The 15319-nt window shown below is 44.9% G+C and overlaps 1 protein-coding gene across 51 annotated transcripts in view; it reads right to left on the bottom strand.

The window, feature by feature from the left end:
* Positions 1-15319, bottom strand: part of LOC100136290 (SOX-LZ) — a 200174-nt gene that overhangs the window by 148501 nt on the left and 36354 nt on the right. For 27 of the 51 annotated variants that reach the window (XM_036979115.2, XM_090236762.1, XM_090236763.1 and 24 more), the window contains one exon: positions 7897-7947. In XM_036979115.2, coding sequence (XP_036835010.1) covers positions 7897-7931 — 35 coding nt within the window. In that variant the 5' untranslated portion in view covers positions 7932-7947. 51 annotated transcript variants of the gene reach the window in all.

The raw sequence follows: 15319 nt of genomic DNA, 5'->3' as shown, positions 1-15319 counted from the left end.
TATTATTCTGACATTTCACATTCTTAAAATAAAGTGGTGATCTAACTGACCTAAGACATGGAATTTTTAATTGGGTTAAATGTCAGGAATTGTGGAAAAACAGAGTTTAAATGTATTTGGCTAAGGTGTATGTAAACTTCCGACTGGATATGGTACTGTAACTATGTAACTATGTATCTGAATGTGTAGAAATGCTGCGTATGAGGAGTGTATGTGTGACTGCGTGTGTGTATATGCGTGTGTGCATGTGTGTGTGGTGCACGAGGATGTGTGTCTTTATCTTTGTTCTGTGGAAAGGCCTCCCCGGGCTCCTGCAGTGTAATGTACAAATCCTCTGTAAGACATCAGTCAGTCAGCCAGCCAGCCAGTCAGTCAGTCAGTCTAAGAACAGGCCAGCCGGCTATAAATGGCAGGTAAAAGCTCACAAGCTAAAAATAAAGGGGGTCTGTGTTTTTTAGGAATGGTGTTCCTGAATTAAACACAACAGGTGCCAAACACTAAATCAGAATGGCTTTGCCTCAGGCTTAATGTGAAAAACAAATGAACATCAAAGCAAGGAGAGAGTTAGCTAACTCCTGAATAATGAATAAGAGTAAGACCGACTCATGTTTGGCCCATCACTTAACTAGACTCGGCACGTAACAGAGTGTCTCGCTAGATCTGTTTGTCTCTTTCCGTCTCTGACTACCTGTGTAATGCGTATCATGAAATGAACCACATTACAGAATTGAACATCTAAGAACGTCAGGAGAAGATTAAATTCTGGGAGAGGGGGAGAGATCATGTGCTGTGGCTTAGAGGCCCATCTGTACCTCTGTCAATAACTCCACACAGCAGAGGGTCTGGAGAGGAGACATCTCTAAAAGCTTTCTCTGAATCTGTCAAAATGTTCCACTTCCCCTTTCCGATGTGGCAGTCAGTCAGGCCCTGTGAAGTAGCTGTCTCTCCTCTCTTCCACTCAGAGCCACTCGGGGATTGCATCACGGCAGGGCAGGGCGTGAGACCATGGCAGTCACAAACAGTAAGACCGTGGGCCTGCCAGTCCGGGGGAAAATACCTCATGTTGAATGATTCATAAACACCCTGCCTGTGTGTGTCTGTGTGTTGACGTGGCTGGCCAGTAGATAGAGCTCCATGCTGTGGGAGAGTGGGAGCCCTGCCTGTGCTGTGCCCACTGCCTCCACAGTGAAGTGCAGCAGGCTAGCTCTGGCTGGTTAGAACTGGGACCAACAGCTACAGCCTCTCTGGCATCAGGCCAGTGTGCACGGACGCACGCAAACACCCACACACGCACGCACGCACACACACACACACACACACACACACACACACACAAAACACACACACACAAAAACACACACACAAAAAAACACACACACACACACAGAGGGAGAAACAAGGCATATCATAATATGCCTGTGTGTTTTTTAATGGAGTTCCCCCCTTACTAACGGCTATTATCCCTGACTAATGGCATACACTGGGCCTCTCTCATTACTGAAGTGGCTCTTTACCGGGGACCCTTGTTTCATACAGTTAGAGTTAATGCATTATGAACAGCCCACCAAGAGTAAGCAGCGATCTGCATATTCAATAACTTCCGTAATTATATGCGCCATTCATCAGATGGGATCTGATTGCAGGGGAAGAGGGGAAAAGAGAGGAGCAGAGAGGTCTGATTCCTGGAGGACAGAAGTCTAATCACAAAACTAACATGATAATTGAAATCTAAATTGAAAGGCTTGGCTCACACAGAGAGTATTTCAGGAGTAGATTGTGGAGAAATTGGTGGCTGGAGAGTGAGGGAAAGAAAGAAAGGGAGAGATAAAGAGAGGGAGAGAGAGAGAAACAGAAAGAGATACGAGGAAAGAGCCCATATTAATGGAGACTGTAAAACTGCCACACTGTCAATGTGTTCAAGGTAGTGGTATTGCTGACTTATGGGTATAGGGGGCAGTGTACTAGCAGCAGTGTCCATGGCACAACTACAGTAAGAGAATCATGTCTCTCCTCAGCAGGGCTAAGACTGTTTCTGGAGAATGTACTGTATGTCAGCACGAACGCGGCACAATATTCCAAGTTGTCACTGTTGGCCTTTTCTGCCTGAATGGCCCTGTTTCTCTGAATGTAGTTTCCTGCTTTAAGAGGTAAATGTGAGGAACCTAACTTCTCGATTCTGCTTGCATAACGTGCCCATTGTTTGATGTGAGAGGAGACATTTTCTACATTGCATGGGATGTAAAGGACCTGAATTCACCTCCAAAGTCCATAATCACATCAGCTATTTATAGAAGCTTTTTAAGGAGACACTAAGCATCAAATCAAAGCAGATATGGAGAAATTTAACAGTTAAATGCATGTTTTTTTGGTGAAAAATATCCATAATTCTAAGTGAGAAAAGCACAGCTTTTCTCATCCATTGAGCGACACCTGTGTTTGAAGTTTTGTAATGAGGCCATCCTTGTGTTCCACTGACTGAGGACACACCGTTTTTCTTCCCAACACATTCTGTCCAATTAAAGATAATCTTATCAACAATCTCGTTTCAGATACTTGCGATCAGGAATGAGTCTGTGATGAGACTTGACTGGGTCATTGGAAAACAGCTTTCCTTAGAGGACTCTGTGGACAGTTTGGCATTGTGTGGTAAGAAAAGACTAAAGGGAGAAATGAACCCATCTACCCCAGCCAGTCATCTGTCCCTCCTGTCCTCCTCTCTCCTTCCCTGCTCTGCTATTTCTCCAGACTCTGAATTCATATTCCGCCCTCAATAACAGTTAATTAGTAATGCCAAATTCATTAACCCGTACTGCTGTATCAGTGGCCTGGGCCATAAATTAGCTTAATGTGGGCAGACATATTGCAGCTGTAATAAGGGACATAAAACGTAAAGAGAAACACATACGCCCGTAGATCATAGACGGTTATAACTCTGCAGTGGTTTAGGAGGACCCACTCTGGTCCAGACAGAGTATTCAGCTATCACATCAGCTCTTTGTGCTTTCTCTCTCCTCACAGGAACTTTATACAACGATTAAAATAAAAGGGCGACACAGACTATATCAACCGTGTGTTTTCATTACTACCGTAACTCCTCAGGTTTTGGCAATTGAGTTATTGCATTGGTTTGCTTTTATCATTTGCCGTATATAATTATGTGAAAGACTGTGTTAAGATAGCATGTGTACCTGTTAGTACTAGGCATGGAATAGATCCTCTAACTCCTAGGGTGTGTTTGTGTAGAGTGATCATCCAAGAGGGAACGTTGTTATCAGAGCAGTGTGTAGACTAGAGGTGCCAGAACCAAATAGAGAAGCAGTGCGTTCCCCTCTCCTGCTGCACAGGGAAGAGGGAACAGGGATGGGAAAAGGCTGGAGGCACTTCAAGTAGCTTCTGACAGATCCTTCTAATTGGAGAGTTATTTTTCCTCCAAGTCTCTGGTATAAATCTAGTTTGTGTTTATTTAGAGTCAGTAAGGGAACAAGTAGGTTTTGGCCGTGTGGCATGTTCCCCCTCTCTCTCCCTTTCCCTAAACCGTCTCACGTCCCTCATACAGACCCTTTCTCTCGCTCTCTCTTCTCTCTCTATCCCTCCAGTTAGTGTGACTGACGTGTCTGTGTTGAGCACATGGAAGCAGCACAAAACAAACTGCTATTGTAAAAAGGGATGATGACTTCGGCTGTCCTTGGATTACATGGTGACCTTTCCGCTGTCCTATCCCCCAGTGGTCTCGTCTAACAGCTCACACCAAAGAGCCTATTAGGCCTGGAGTCCACGCCGTTGTTAAAAAGGGTCTTGTCCTTTCAGAACACTCTCTCTCTTGCTTTCTATTTTTTCAAGCCAAGGTGGTGGAGGAACACAAGTCCATTGTTCCCTCGCAGATGGAAGTTGGAGTTACTACGGCAACAGCTCTAATCCTTCTTTTTCCCACCTTTCTTCATATTAATGGCCTTTCAAGTGCTACCTTTTAAGTCAGTGGCCAGCGTTCCGCGAGCACAGCTCCCTCGCCTTAATTACATATGATTCTATTCGTACGTAGACAACATGATGAGCTAATCGAAACGTTCTAAATAATGATGTACTGTGAGCAACTATTCCTTATCCTGAGGCCTGGTCTAAGAATAACAATAATGAGGCCATTATTAAGGATCTGACTTTAAAATTCTGCCCTGCCACCAAAACAGAGAGCATAATTGTTCTGGTGTTGTCTACACAATCAACAACTCATTGTTGTGGACTTGAGAACTAAGGGAGCAGAGAATGGGTCCCATAATGATTGGTCTGTGCTGCCATGCAGGCCCTGTATAGAATTGTCCACAGAAGAATGTCCTTGATAGACTGCTGATTTGTTGAAAGTGGTGTGAATGAAGACAACTGTCTAGCTTTTTAGAAAAATGTCCTCTTTTTTGTCTGTTTCTCTCACCGCTCAAATAGCCACCAAGCCTCATTAGAGCAGGGCCATTCATATGGTGAAAGGCTGGGAGTCACACAGACCCTTCTGAGAGGACATGGAGAGTAGCAGCTAGCTAGATGCTTAAACAGGCCCAGCTCTACTCCTTTCACTCATCTCTCCCTGAGGAAAGGGAAATGGTTCTATGGTCAGCCTTAAAAGACAGAGAAACCCTCCTAACTAACATGTCAAAAAGGTTTCTTTAAACAATATAAATAATCATGGAGAATAACATCAACCCAATGCGGCTGAGATGTGTTATCTTTCCAGCACATTTCCAGCACATTTAAAAAGCTAGGAATTGTAGGTATATATAAATATTCAGCTTTAATCACAATCATATTGAGGTTAATAAACACTAACAGCGAAGGTGATAATTGTAGATTAAGTTGTAAGCCTGAAAGAAACGTTAAGTGAGATGTTTTGCGTCTACATTTAACGGGTGAAAGCTCAGTGGGGTTGGCCAAACGAGGAGCTGCACCTTTTAAATGTGCTCCATTGTGAGGCAGGGGAGAGCAAGGGAGAGCAGGGGAGAGGAGAAGGAATGCTAAGTGGGCCCCTTTGCCTAGTCAACCTTCAGTGGATTGCATTTATCTTCATCTTGTTAGACTAAATGAATTAACAATCTCCGTGTTACACACTTTCTCCTTTCATTACATCAAATAATGGGAGAGATGCAGGAGGAGGTCCTCTCTACTGGGATTAGCCAGGGACTGTTACAGATTTCTCTCACACACACACACACACACACACACACACACACACACACACACACACACACACACACACACACACACACACACACACACATAATCTGCCAAAATATAATCACATGTTCTTCATAAATATGCAGCTAAATTGAAACACTGCTTCTCTAAAACAAAGCTGGCTTCTAATGTGAGTAAGAACAGATCATATTCCACTAAAGTACATTGTGCACTAACTGTATAATTTAGTGAATTCTTTCACTTTGTTGCAGACGTACTGCTCTGCATGTGAGATTTAAACAGAATGTCATTATTTTCAAAGACAGTACAAAGGCTCCATGCTACATTATTAATATAAAGTGAACCTGTTATAAAGTTCTCCCTGATGTATTTTTTACAATGACTATTCCTCTGCCTGCATCAGCGCGCATTATCAACCAGCATCATTTTCTAAACTGAAAATGGGGGATTGGTACTTTTACAGCTATTGCAACTATGAGTCAAAACAAGAAGTGATGACTCATTAGTGTAAAATAATGACTAGTTTGTCCAGCGGTATTTTAGTGAGTGACGCAGATATGAAATGTGAAAAGTCACCTTAGACATCTGCCCCTGAAATGTGAAAAGTCACCTTAGACATCTGCCCCTCTGTCAGAGCAGAAGTGGAACTTCTGGGCCACACAGCTGGGGAGACGACTGAGTTTAATAGACAACATGTCCTTTCAGAGTACTACACAGAAATAGATGTATTAATGAGGCACAAGGCAGAGTTGCTGTCATACTTTCACATAATTGCACTGACAGAGCCCCCTTTGACCCAATTCAGTTGCTTAAGAAAATATGTTGTGGTGCTAGCTAGACTGAAGAAACATGGTCCGTCTCCCATACCCCTCCCCTCCTCTTTCTCCCTCCCATTCTCTCTCTCCCTCCGACCTTCCCTCCCCAGGACACAACAAGCCATGGCCAAGCAAAAGGCCAAACCCTTAAAGGCAAAGCCTGCCTTTAATCTTGGCCTGATTGTTGAGGCCTCTGTCCTCCAATCACCCGAGCATGTGTGCGTGATATCGTTCCACTGGCACTTCTCATTTAATTAAAACAGACAGTGACAGAAGGATGTGGATTAGGAACTGTAATGATGCATTTACTTAGATGAATCACAGTGTTCTCTCAGAGTACTGATTTCGACAAAGAACAAAAGGATATTGCTACGAAAGAGGCTAGCAGTCAAAGGTCATGTTTTGTCTATGTGGGTCGATGTGGGTCTTCAAGTTATTGGGCTGTAAGAATCTCAGTTGGATTTAAGAGGTGTTGCTTTCTTCAGCCCTCCCCCACCCTCTGTTCAGCTAGATATCTGCCCAACTGGTGCTGCTTCAACAGGTGGCTGGAGTCAAACACAATCCTCCACTCTGTAGCATTAGTGGCCCAGTGGAAATGAATAGAGGCAACATACCTTCAATAATCCAACACATGCCTGAGTATGATCCCCAGCCTCCGGCCAACACTGGAGTTGTAACACTCACTACGCCTTGGAAACGGAGGCTACATGCAAATTAAGTAGAAGAGTCTATTTAAGGACATTTCTAATAAATATGATTTTTTTTAAAGATATACTGTATGTTTGATTTGTGTATGTGTATTCTAGATGAGGGAAGCCAGATCATTTTTGTGCAATATTTGGAATTAAATGGCTCTACCGCCTCTTAAATCTCACTTCATTCTGTGCTGGAATATTGACTGAGATTTATTTCTTCTCATCGGACGTCTTTTTACTGTTGTCTGTGTTGAGAGTAAGGACACTCAATAGTAACCTTTCAAACTAGATACTAATGGGGGTATTTTAAAATAGGATCTAAAGCTGTGTTATATCCATGGCATTATCACGTCCTTTATTTTACCGGGTTCCAGCAGTTCTGAGGGGAAAAAATGCTGTTAATTTAATGAAATAAATGACCTTTTGAAAAAATGAATCAAAGAGGATTCATTAGCTTTACTAAAGTTTGGCTGACAGCAGCTTTGAAAGGCAGATCCTGCTGCTGCTGCGTCTTTTAACGAGGCACCATTAATTAGGCTGTAACATTCAAGCCTGGAGAAAGAGAGGAAAGAGGAGCCAATGGCAAATATACTCACTTATTGACTTCCTCTGTGTTATAACAGCACTAATTCTTAAATACAATCACAGGATGGGTTTAAAAGAAAAATAGTGTCAAGGTTTAATTTTTTGGGACTTTGCGGTGGAGTACAAACACACACACACAACAGGAAACAGTACATAACAAACCAAGCCCCTCCCTTGACCCCCACCCCACCTGTCCTGGCCATGAGTCTAGAAGAGCTGGGCAGACAAAAGCATGCAGTACAAACACGGAAACCCTAATTTGAGAGGCACAGTACCCAGGGGTGAGATGGGGGGGGGGGGGGCATCGCTACACATCTGCGTGTGAGGTTAGAGTGGAAAATGCTTTCAGTCTGACTATGGAGTGTGGTGGGTATCAGTGTGAGCATGCCACGGAGAACACTGTAGAGGGGGAAAGGTGGAAGTGACTATTTTACACTCACAACACACAGCTGGGGTGGATTCCCAGACACACAACCCTCCCACTGACCCCACCCAGCCAGGGAGGACCGTGATCTAAGGCTAGGTGTCGGGAGCTGGAGCTGTGAAGGGACAGATGAGTTTAGCCCCTGACCCCTGACCCCCTGACCCACGACTTTACAACAACAACTGAAAAAGAAACTAACCTCAGTAAAAAGCTGCTACGAAGAAAGCCCTCCATGTCAGCGTGTGGGGTTCTGCGGCAGGAGAAATACAGAGAACCATTTTAACACTGAAAAAAAGCAACATTCAAAAATCACAGAGCAATGCATGCATATTTCTCTTCTAATAAGGTTTGTCTTTAATTAAGGCAGTGTGGAGGATAGGAAGCTCATCCTCTCTTCTTTGCATTGACGTCATTACTTCTAGTCTTTCCTCAGAGAGGGGAGTGGATTTGCATACAGCAAGGTCCTGATGATATGTTTGCAACAAATAAACCCTTTCCTATTGATCCTAGCGCAGCCTTCTTCCTAGGCTCTCTCCAGAGTGACACATACATTTCTGTAATCACTGATCCCAGATCAGCCTCTGGCAGGGCTCAGAGTGGTAGGAGGAGCAGCCAGAGGTGGTCCAGCTGTGTGGCGAGGGCTCTGTGGCTCCTAGGAGCCCCACCACAGGGGCCCGATGCTGGGACATGCACCACCAATTAGGCGGGAGGGTGTGGTTCACAATTGTACTGTTCGGAGAGGTCGTGCAGAAGCCTCGCCCGAAACATTTTGGAAGCACATGGCTGGAAATGATTCCCAACAGGTTTCATTTGCCTCTGTTATTGGTCTTCAGAATATATACTGTATGTGCAGTATATTGTGCTTTTGGACTGCTGTGTGCTTCTCTTTAAGCACTATCATCAACATATTATTACAGAAAACAAATTGGGAGTGGAGCCGGGGGGTGGAGGGTTGGAATACAAGTACGTCAGTGATATCAAAACTATAGCCTAAAATTTGAGTAATTACCAGGAAATTCCCTTTTCAGAGAGACTGTAAAAACAGCCACAATCTTCCCTCTCGGACAATGGTAAAGTCAGCAGAAATAAATATGTACTAGTCATCACACCAATTCATAGAAAGACACAGTGTAGTTTCAGCTTGTTATTCAATTGTCTCAGTATTACACATCATCACATCCGTGTCCTGTAAAACACATCACCATCTCACCAGCATCTGATCAGCCAAGAGCTAAAGCTGGAGTGAGCTTTTCAAAACCCATGTTAGAAAACGCAATACTCAGTAGCGGCAAAGACAAAAAACCTGCTGCAACTAATGAGTGTTTTCTCCTGCTGTAACAGTCGACTCCCTTGTAGACGTCATCATAAATAACACACATCAGAGAAAAAGAGATCCAGCATCTTGGCCCTAAATGCTTTCAGTTTTTGGGACATGAGTGTAATTTGCTGTTTTCTCCTCTCCTCTCCTCTCCTCTCCTCTCCTCTCCTCTCCTCTCCTCTCCTCTCCTCTCCTCTCCTCTCCTCTCCTCTCCTCTCCTCCAGTGAGGCTGTGGAGACAAAGCCACTGAGAGAATGGAAAGAGTGACAAGACCAAGGACACTGTGCCTTTCAGGCTAGCCTGGCCAGCACTTAGCAGGGCGGTGGACCCGCGAGACCCAGTGGGTTCAGCCGACACTTTCCTCACAATCAGGTGTCTGAGGAGGGCGTTAGGCCAGTGGCACTGCTCGGCTCTGCTCCCCGCTCCACTACACTCAGCCCTGCTCTGCTCTGTTCCCCACTCTACTCAGCCCTGCTCTTCTCAGAGCCCATAATACCAACATCACACCAGTGACAACGTGAGAAAACAACAGTCAAATCATGCCGAACCGATCAAGCGTGTCTCCTCACCACTCTGAGAAGTGTTAAAAACACACACACTTCTCTCTGCACCTCTCTCTCTGCACCTCCTCTCTCTCTCTCTCTCTCCTCTCTTTCTCAGTCTTCTCTCCATCTCATCTTTAGTAAGGGGACTGACTCGAACACAGAGAAACACATGACATAACTGCATAATAGACCGTCATCATGTGCCCCAAACCCACGTTTGGAGTTTAGATTCCTTGGTAACAGGTTAGCAAGACAGGCAACAAGGCTATGGAAAGTCACAGGAAACTTAAACTAACCTAGATAAAACCCACTGAGTGAATGGACAGTGAGCCATAGAGGCCTGTCCATCTCTGTCTCTCTACCTGCCTGTCTCCTTCCCTCTGTCTGTCTGCCTGTCCGTCTCTATCTCTCTGTCTGTCTGCCTGTCCGTCTCTATCTCTCTGTCTCTCTACCTGCCTGTCTCCTTCCCTCTGTCTGTCTGCCTGTCCGTCTCTATCTCTCTGTCTGTCTGCTTGTCCGTCTCTATCTCTCTGTCTGTCTGCCTGTCCGTCTCTATCTCTCTGTCTCTCTACCTGCCTGTCTCCTTCCCTCTGTCTGTCTGCCTGCATGTCTCCTTCCCTCTGTCTGTCTGCCTGCCTGTCTCCTTCCCTCTGTCTCTCTGCCTGTCCGTCTCCTTCCCTCTGTCTGTCTGCCTGTCCGTCTCTATCCCTCTGTCTGTCTGCCTGCCTGTCTCCTTCCCTCTGTCTGTCTGCCTGTCCGTCTCTATCCCTCTGTCTGTCTGCCTGTCTCCTTCCATCTGCATCTCTCTTGCTGCTTGGCCACATTCTGTTACTGTTTCACAGCTATCTTTCTCCTTCTCTGTTTTTCTCTCCTCTCCCTCTTGTCTCTCTGCCTGTGTTTCCTCAGCAGTGTGTGCTGTGTAAAACTCCATAGTGGTAATGGAGACTGAAGTACGTCGCTCTATAGATGTAAAGATACGGTTTGGAGACTGAATTCAGGAAAAAGTGACTGAGCCACATTGTATTTGCTCCTCTCCATAGAGCCATAAAGAAAACAGGGGAGCCTTGAGTTTTAAACGAAGAGCAGGCCACATTTCAAGGGTAGCGTTTTGGTGAATGAGAAATAGGGAGGATAGACATCAGTGTTAAAAGACAGCTAGCGCTGGGCTCACGGCAGCCTTTTCGAAGAACGGACCTCTGCCAAAAGCTGCCTCTGCCCAACCAACTCTCACCATCTGCAGTAAATGTGCTCCATTAAAGCAGCACCATATGGACAACAAGCTAGCTATTAACACAGCTTCAGCACGTCCCCCTAACCTAGCACAGATTTCAAACTTCCAGTCAAATTGACTGCTGAATTAATGCACCACCACAGCCATGTGGGTCTTGGCATGGAGCGCTGCTCCCAGCCTTCAGTCATTAACAGCCCAGGCCAGCTTAGAGCTGAGCAGAGCTGAGCCCAGTGGAGAGAGAGACACAGCGGCCACCTACAGACAGACTCTACTACATCATGTCTGACCTGGTCACTAGAAAGTGACTTTTAGTTAATGGGAGAGTCTGGCTATAACCTATGCCTACATGTCAGCCCAGGCAGTTGAGAGAGGAGAAGGGAAAAGAGGAGTGAGAGGACCGATGTATCCAGGGGGACATGGAGGAAACAGGATCATGTCCCAGACAACTCTGGATAGTACAGGGAGCAGCAGCAGTCAATAGGCTGAGGGCTTGGTACTGTCTGTGTCTCAGTTCTTCCACAGTGATGGAGGAGAGGAGAGGAGACTGCTCCCTAGCTGGGTGATGACGTAGAGCCAAGATGGCACTGATTAACCAGGGTGTGGGGACGTTAATTCCTCTGGGCCAGGCGGCCATGTTGACGCCTCTCCTCCTCTCTGAGTCATGGGGGGACCCACCCACCGCTCACAAAGCTCTCCTCTCTTCTCCCAGAGCATGACGCCACGGCTGCCTGCAAGCCCTCTGTTCTCCCACTCATAGACGAGCATACACACACACACACAAAAGCTCTCTCTCTTTATCACACACACACCAAATCAATTACAGTTCTGTGTCTTTAACCCGGCCCCAAAGGTTCAATAAATTATGTTTGTTTATTTTTTTCCCTCCTGTCACAGGTTCTTAGATTCTGTTCATAATTACAGTGGAAAACACACTTTCCCTCTCTCTCTAACAGCCTGGATGTCTACAATGCCTTGCACTAACTCAAACTGCAGGAAGGGAAGCGCTGCTAGGCTACACAATAGTAGGTCTTTGTCAATAGAAAGTGCTCTTTGGTAAAAGGGGTAAATTGGACCCCAGAGTGAAAGAAAAGCAGCAAACAAGTACAGGGGTGGCAGGTAGCCTAGTGGTTAGAGCGTTGGGCCAGCAACCGAAGGGTTGCTAGATCGAATCCCAGACCTGACAAGGTAAACATCGTTTGTTCTACCTCTGAACAAGGCAGTTCCTAAGCTGTCATTGTAAATAAGAACTTGTTTTTAACTGACTTGCCTAGTTAAAAAGAAAAAAGGATGTTAAAAAGCAAGGAGGACCAAGGAACTCTTCATATAATTAAAATGCCTTTATTTGCATGGTATGTTCAATGGAACAAATATTTAAAAACTCTGACGTGTTTCGGCAGCATGGCCTTGGTCGTGTCTATTTGTTCCATTGAACATGCCATACAAATAAAGGTATTTTAATGAGATTAAGAGTGCCTTGGCCCTCCTTGCTTTGGACTTTTTACTCTTTCTTTCTCAGGAAATATCGTCATCTTGATGACTCAATATTGTACTCCATAATCATAACGTCCTCTGTGACCCTCTTTTGTGACCTCATGTCAGGCTAAAACAGGAGAATGGAAGGAGAAAAAGTACAAATGACAAATCCCAGGTAATTAGGAAACATTTGGCTGATGACTATCCAGTGGCTGACCATTCAATGAGGACTTCGTGATGAGGTGAATGTCAATGGGATGGTTTAATTGAGAATGCTATGGTCAGTTAAGGTCTATTTGTCTGGTGTCAGCTTTTTGTCTACATGTGTGCGTGTGTGTGTGTGTTAATGTGCATGAGAGAGTGCATGAGAGAGTGCATGTGTCATACCCATACACTTTGAGAAATTCCCCTATAATTACACTTAACACACATACATAGTATAACACACACACATACACATACACAGTATAACACACACATACACACATACACAGTATAACACACACATACACAGTATAACACACACATACACACAAACATACACAGCATAACACACACATACACACATACACAGTATAACACACACACACACATACACAGTATAACACACACACACATACACAGTATAACACACACACAGTATAACACACATACACATACACAGTATAACTTTAGACCGTCCCCTCGCCCATACCCGGGCGCGAACCAGGGACCTTCTGCACACATCAACAACAGTCACCCACGAAGCATCGTTACCCATCGCTCCACAAAAGCCGCGGCAAGGGGAACTACTACTTCAAGGTCTCAGAGCAAGTGACGTCACTGATTGAAACGCTATTTAGCGCACACCGCTAACTAAGCTAGCCATTTCACATCCGTTACACACACACACACACACATACACAGTATAACACACACATACACACATTCACATACACAGTATAACACACACACACACACACTCATACACAGTATAACACACACACACACATACACACACATACACAGTATAACACACACACACACACATACACAGTATAACACACACACACACATACACACATACACATACACAGTATAACACACACACACACACACACACATACACAGTATAACACACACACACACACACACACACACACACACACACATACACAGTATAACACACACACACACACACATACACACAGACACACACACACACACACACACACATACACAGTATAACACACACACACACACACACACACACACACACACACACACATACACAGTATAACACACACACACACACATACACACACACACACATACACAGTATAACAAACAAACACACACACACACACACACACACACACACACACACACACACACACATACACAGTATAACACACACACACACATACACACACACACATACACAGTATAACACACACACACACACACACATACACAGTATAACACACACACACATACACAGTGTAACACACACACACATACACAGTATAACACACACACACACACACACACACACACACACATACACACACATACACAGTATAACACACACACACATACACAGTATAACACACACACACACACACATACACAGTGTAACACACACACACACATACACAGTATAACACACACACACACATACACACACACATACACACGCAGTATAACACACACACATACACATACACAGTATAACACACACACATACACATACACAGTATAACACACACACACACACACACACATACACAGTATAACACACACATACACACACACACATACACAGTATAACACACACACACACACACACACACACACACACACAGTAAAACACACACACACACACATACACAGTGTAACACACACACACATACACAGTATAACACACACACACACACACACACACACAGTATAACACACACACACACACACACATACACACATACACAGTATAACACACACACACACACATACACAGTATAACACACACACAGACACACGCACACACACTTGTGCCACTCTTAGTTCTGCTTAATCATATACATTCTGCAGAGTTCTGGATGAAGAGCACTGCTTATACTAAGTACCTCTGCTCTTGGCCAGTGATGATATTAAGATTCCCTTGTTGAGCAGCGATTACATTTCTTTTTGAACATAAACCAAGCTCTGGGTGTAATTGCCTTGTCATTCAGAAATATTTCATATAGGAACAACTGCGGTGTCTTAATTTCAGGCAATTAATTAATCGATGATCCCATGGGGGGGTTATATTTAAAGTGGGATCCTGGTGGTGGGAAGAGGAGGAAGGGAGTGGGTAGGAAGGGGGAGGAAGGGGTGAGGGAGGGGTAAGGAGGGATCTGTCTGACAGGCACAGGATAGAGTTGCTGCTGCTGGCTTGGAGAGAGAGACACTAAGTTCGACCTGTGCTGGGGAAGACACAACACTACCTATGAGGAAACTAACACATTACTTCAGCAGGACACAGCGGAAAGGAGCCTTGCATGTTTGCAAGGACAGGGGTTGATGTTTAAGATAAGGCTCCACCATCATACATGTGTGGGGGACAAATTTGCGATCTCCAAAGTAATCTGTTCCAATAGTGTCTCAATGTAGATAAGAGGGCTGTATTAATGACAGGCTGAAGACGGTCTAATTAAATAAGCATTTCAGACCTCTCAGTCGCCAGAGGAGATGTGTGAAAGGGTGGCCTACTGACAGCACTGGGAGAGGATTAGAGAAAACCTGTCCAAGTATCCCCAACATCCCCAGTGTTTTCCCACCTCCGCAAGCACGCACGCACGCGCACACACACACACACGCACACGCACACGCACACACGCACGCACGCACGCACACACACACACACACACACACACACACACGCACACGCACACGCACACGCACACACACACAAACCTAGGCTACAACTACACCTTGACTAATAGTGATAGTGTCCCATCTCTCCATCCCCCCAAGCTAGAGCTGCCAGATGAGTAGTGAATTAATTTGCGAGGCACTCCAACATTAAGAAGGTGTG

The sequence above is a fragment of the Oncorhynchus mykiss genome, chromosome 6, assembly GCF_057628025.1.
Source record: "Oncorhynchus mykiss isolate SJ-2025 chromosome 6, ASM5762802v1, whole genome shotgun sequence".
In the NCBI taxonomy this organism is placed as follows: Eukaryota; Metazoa; Chordata; class Actinopteri; order Salmoniformes; family Salmonidae; genus Oncorhynchus; species Oncorhynchus mykiss.
Note: the sequence above shows the minus strand (reverse complement) of the source record. Positions and strands in the feature narration are given on the sequence as shown.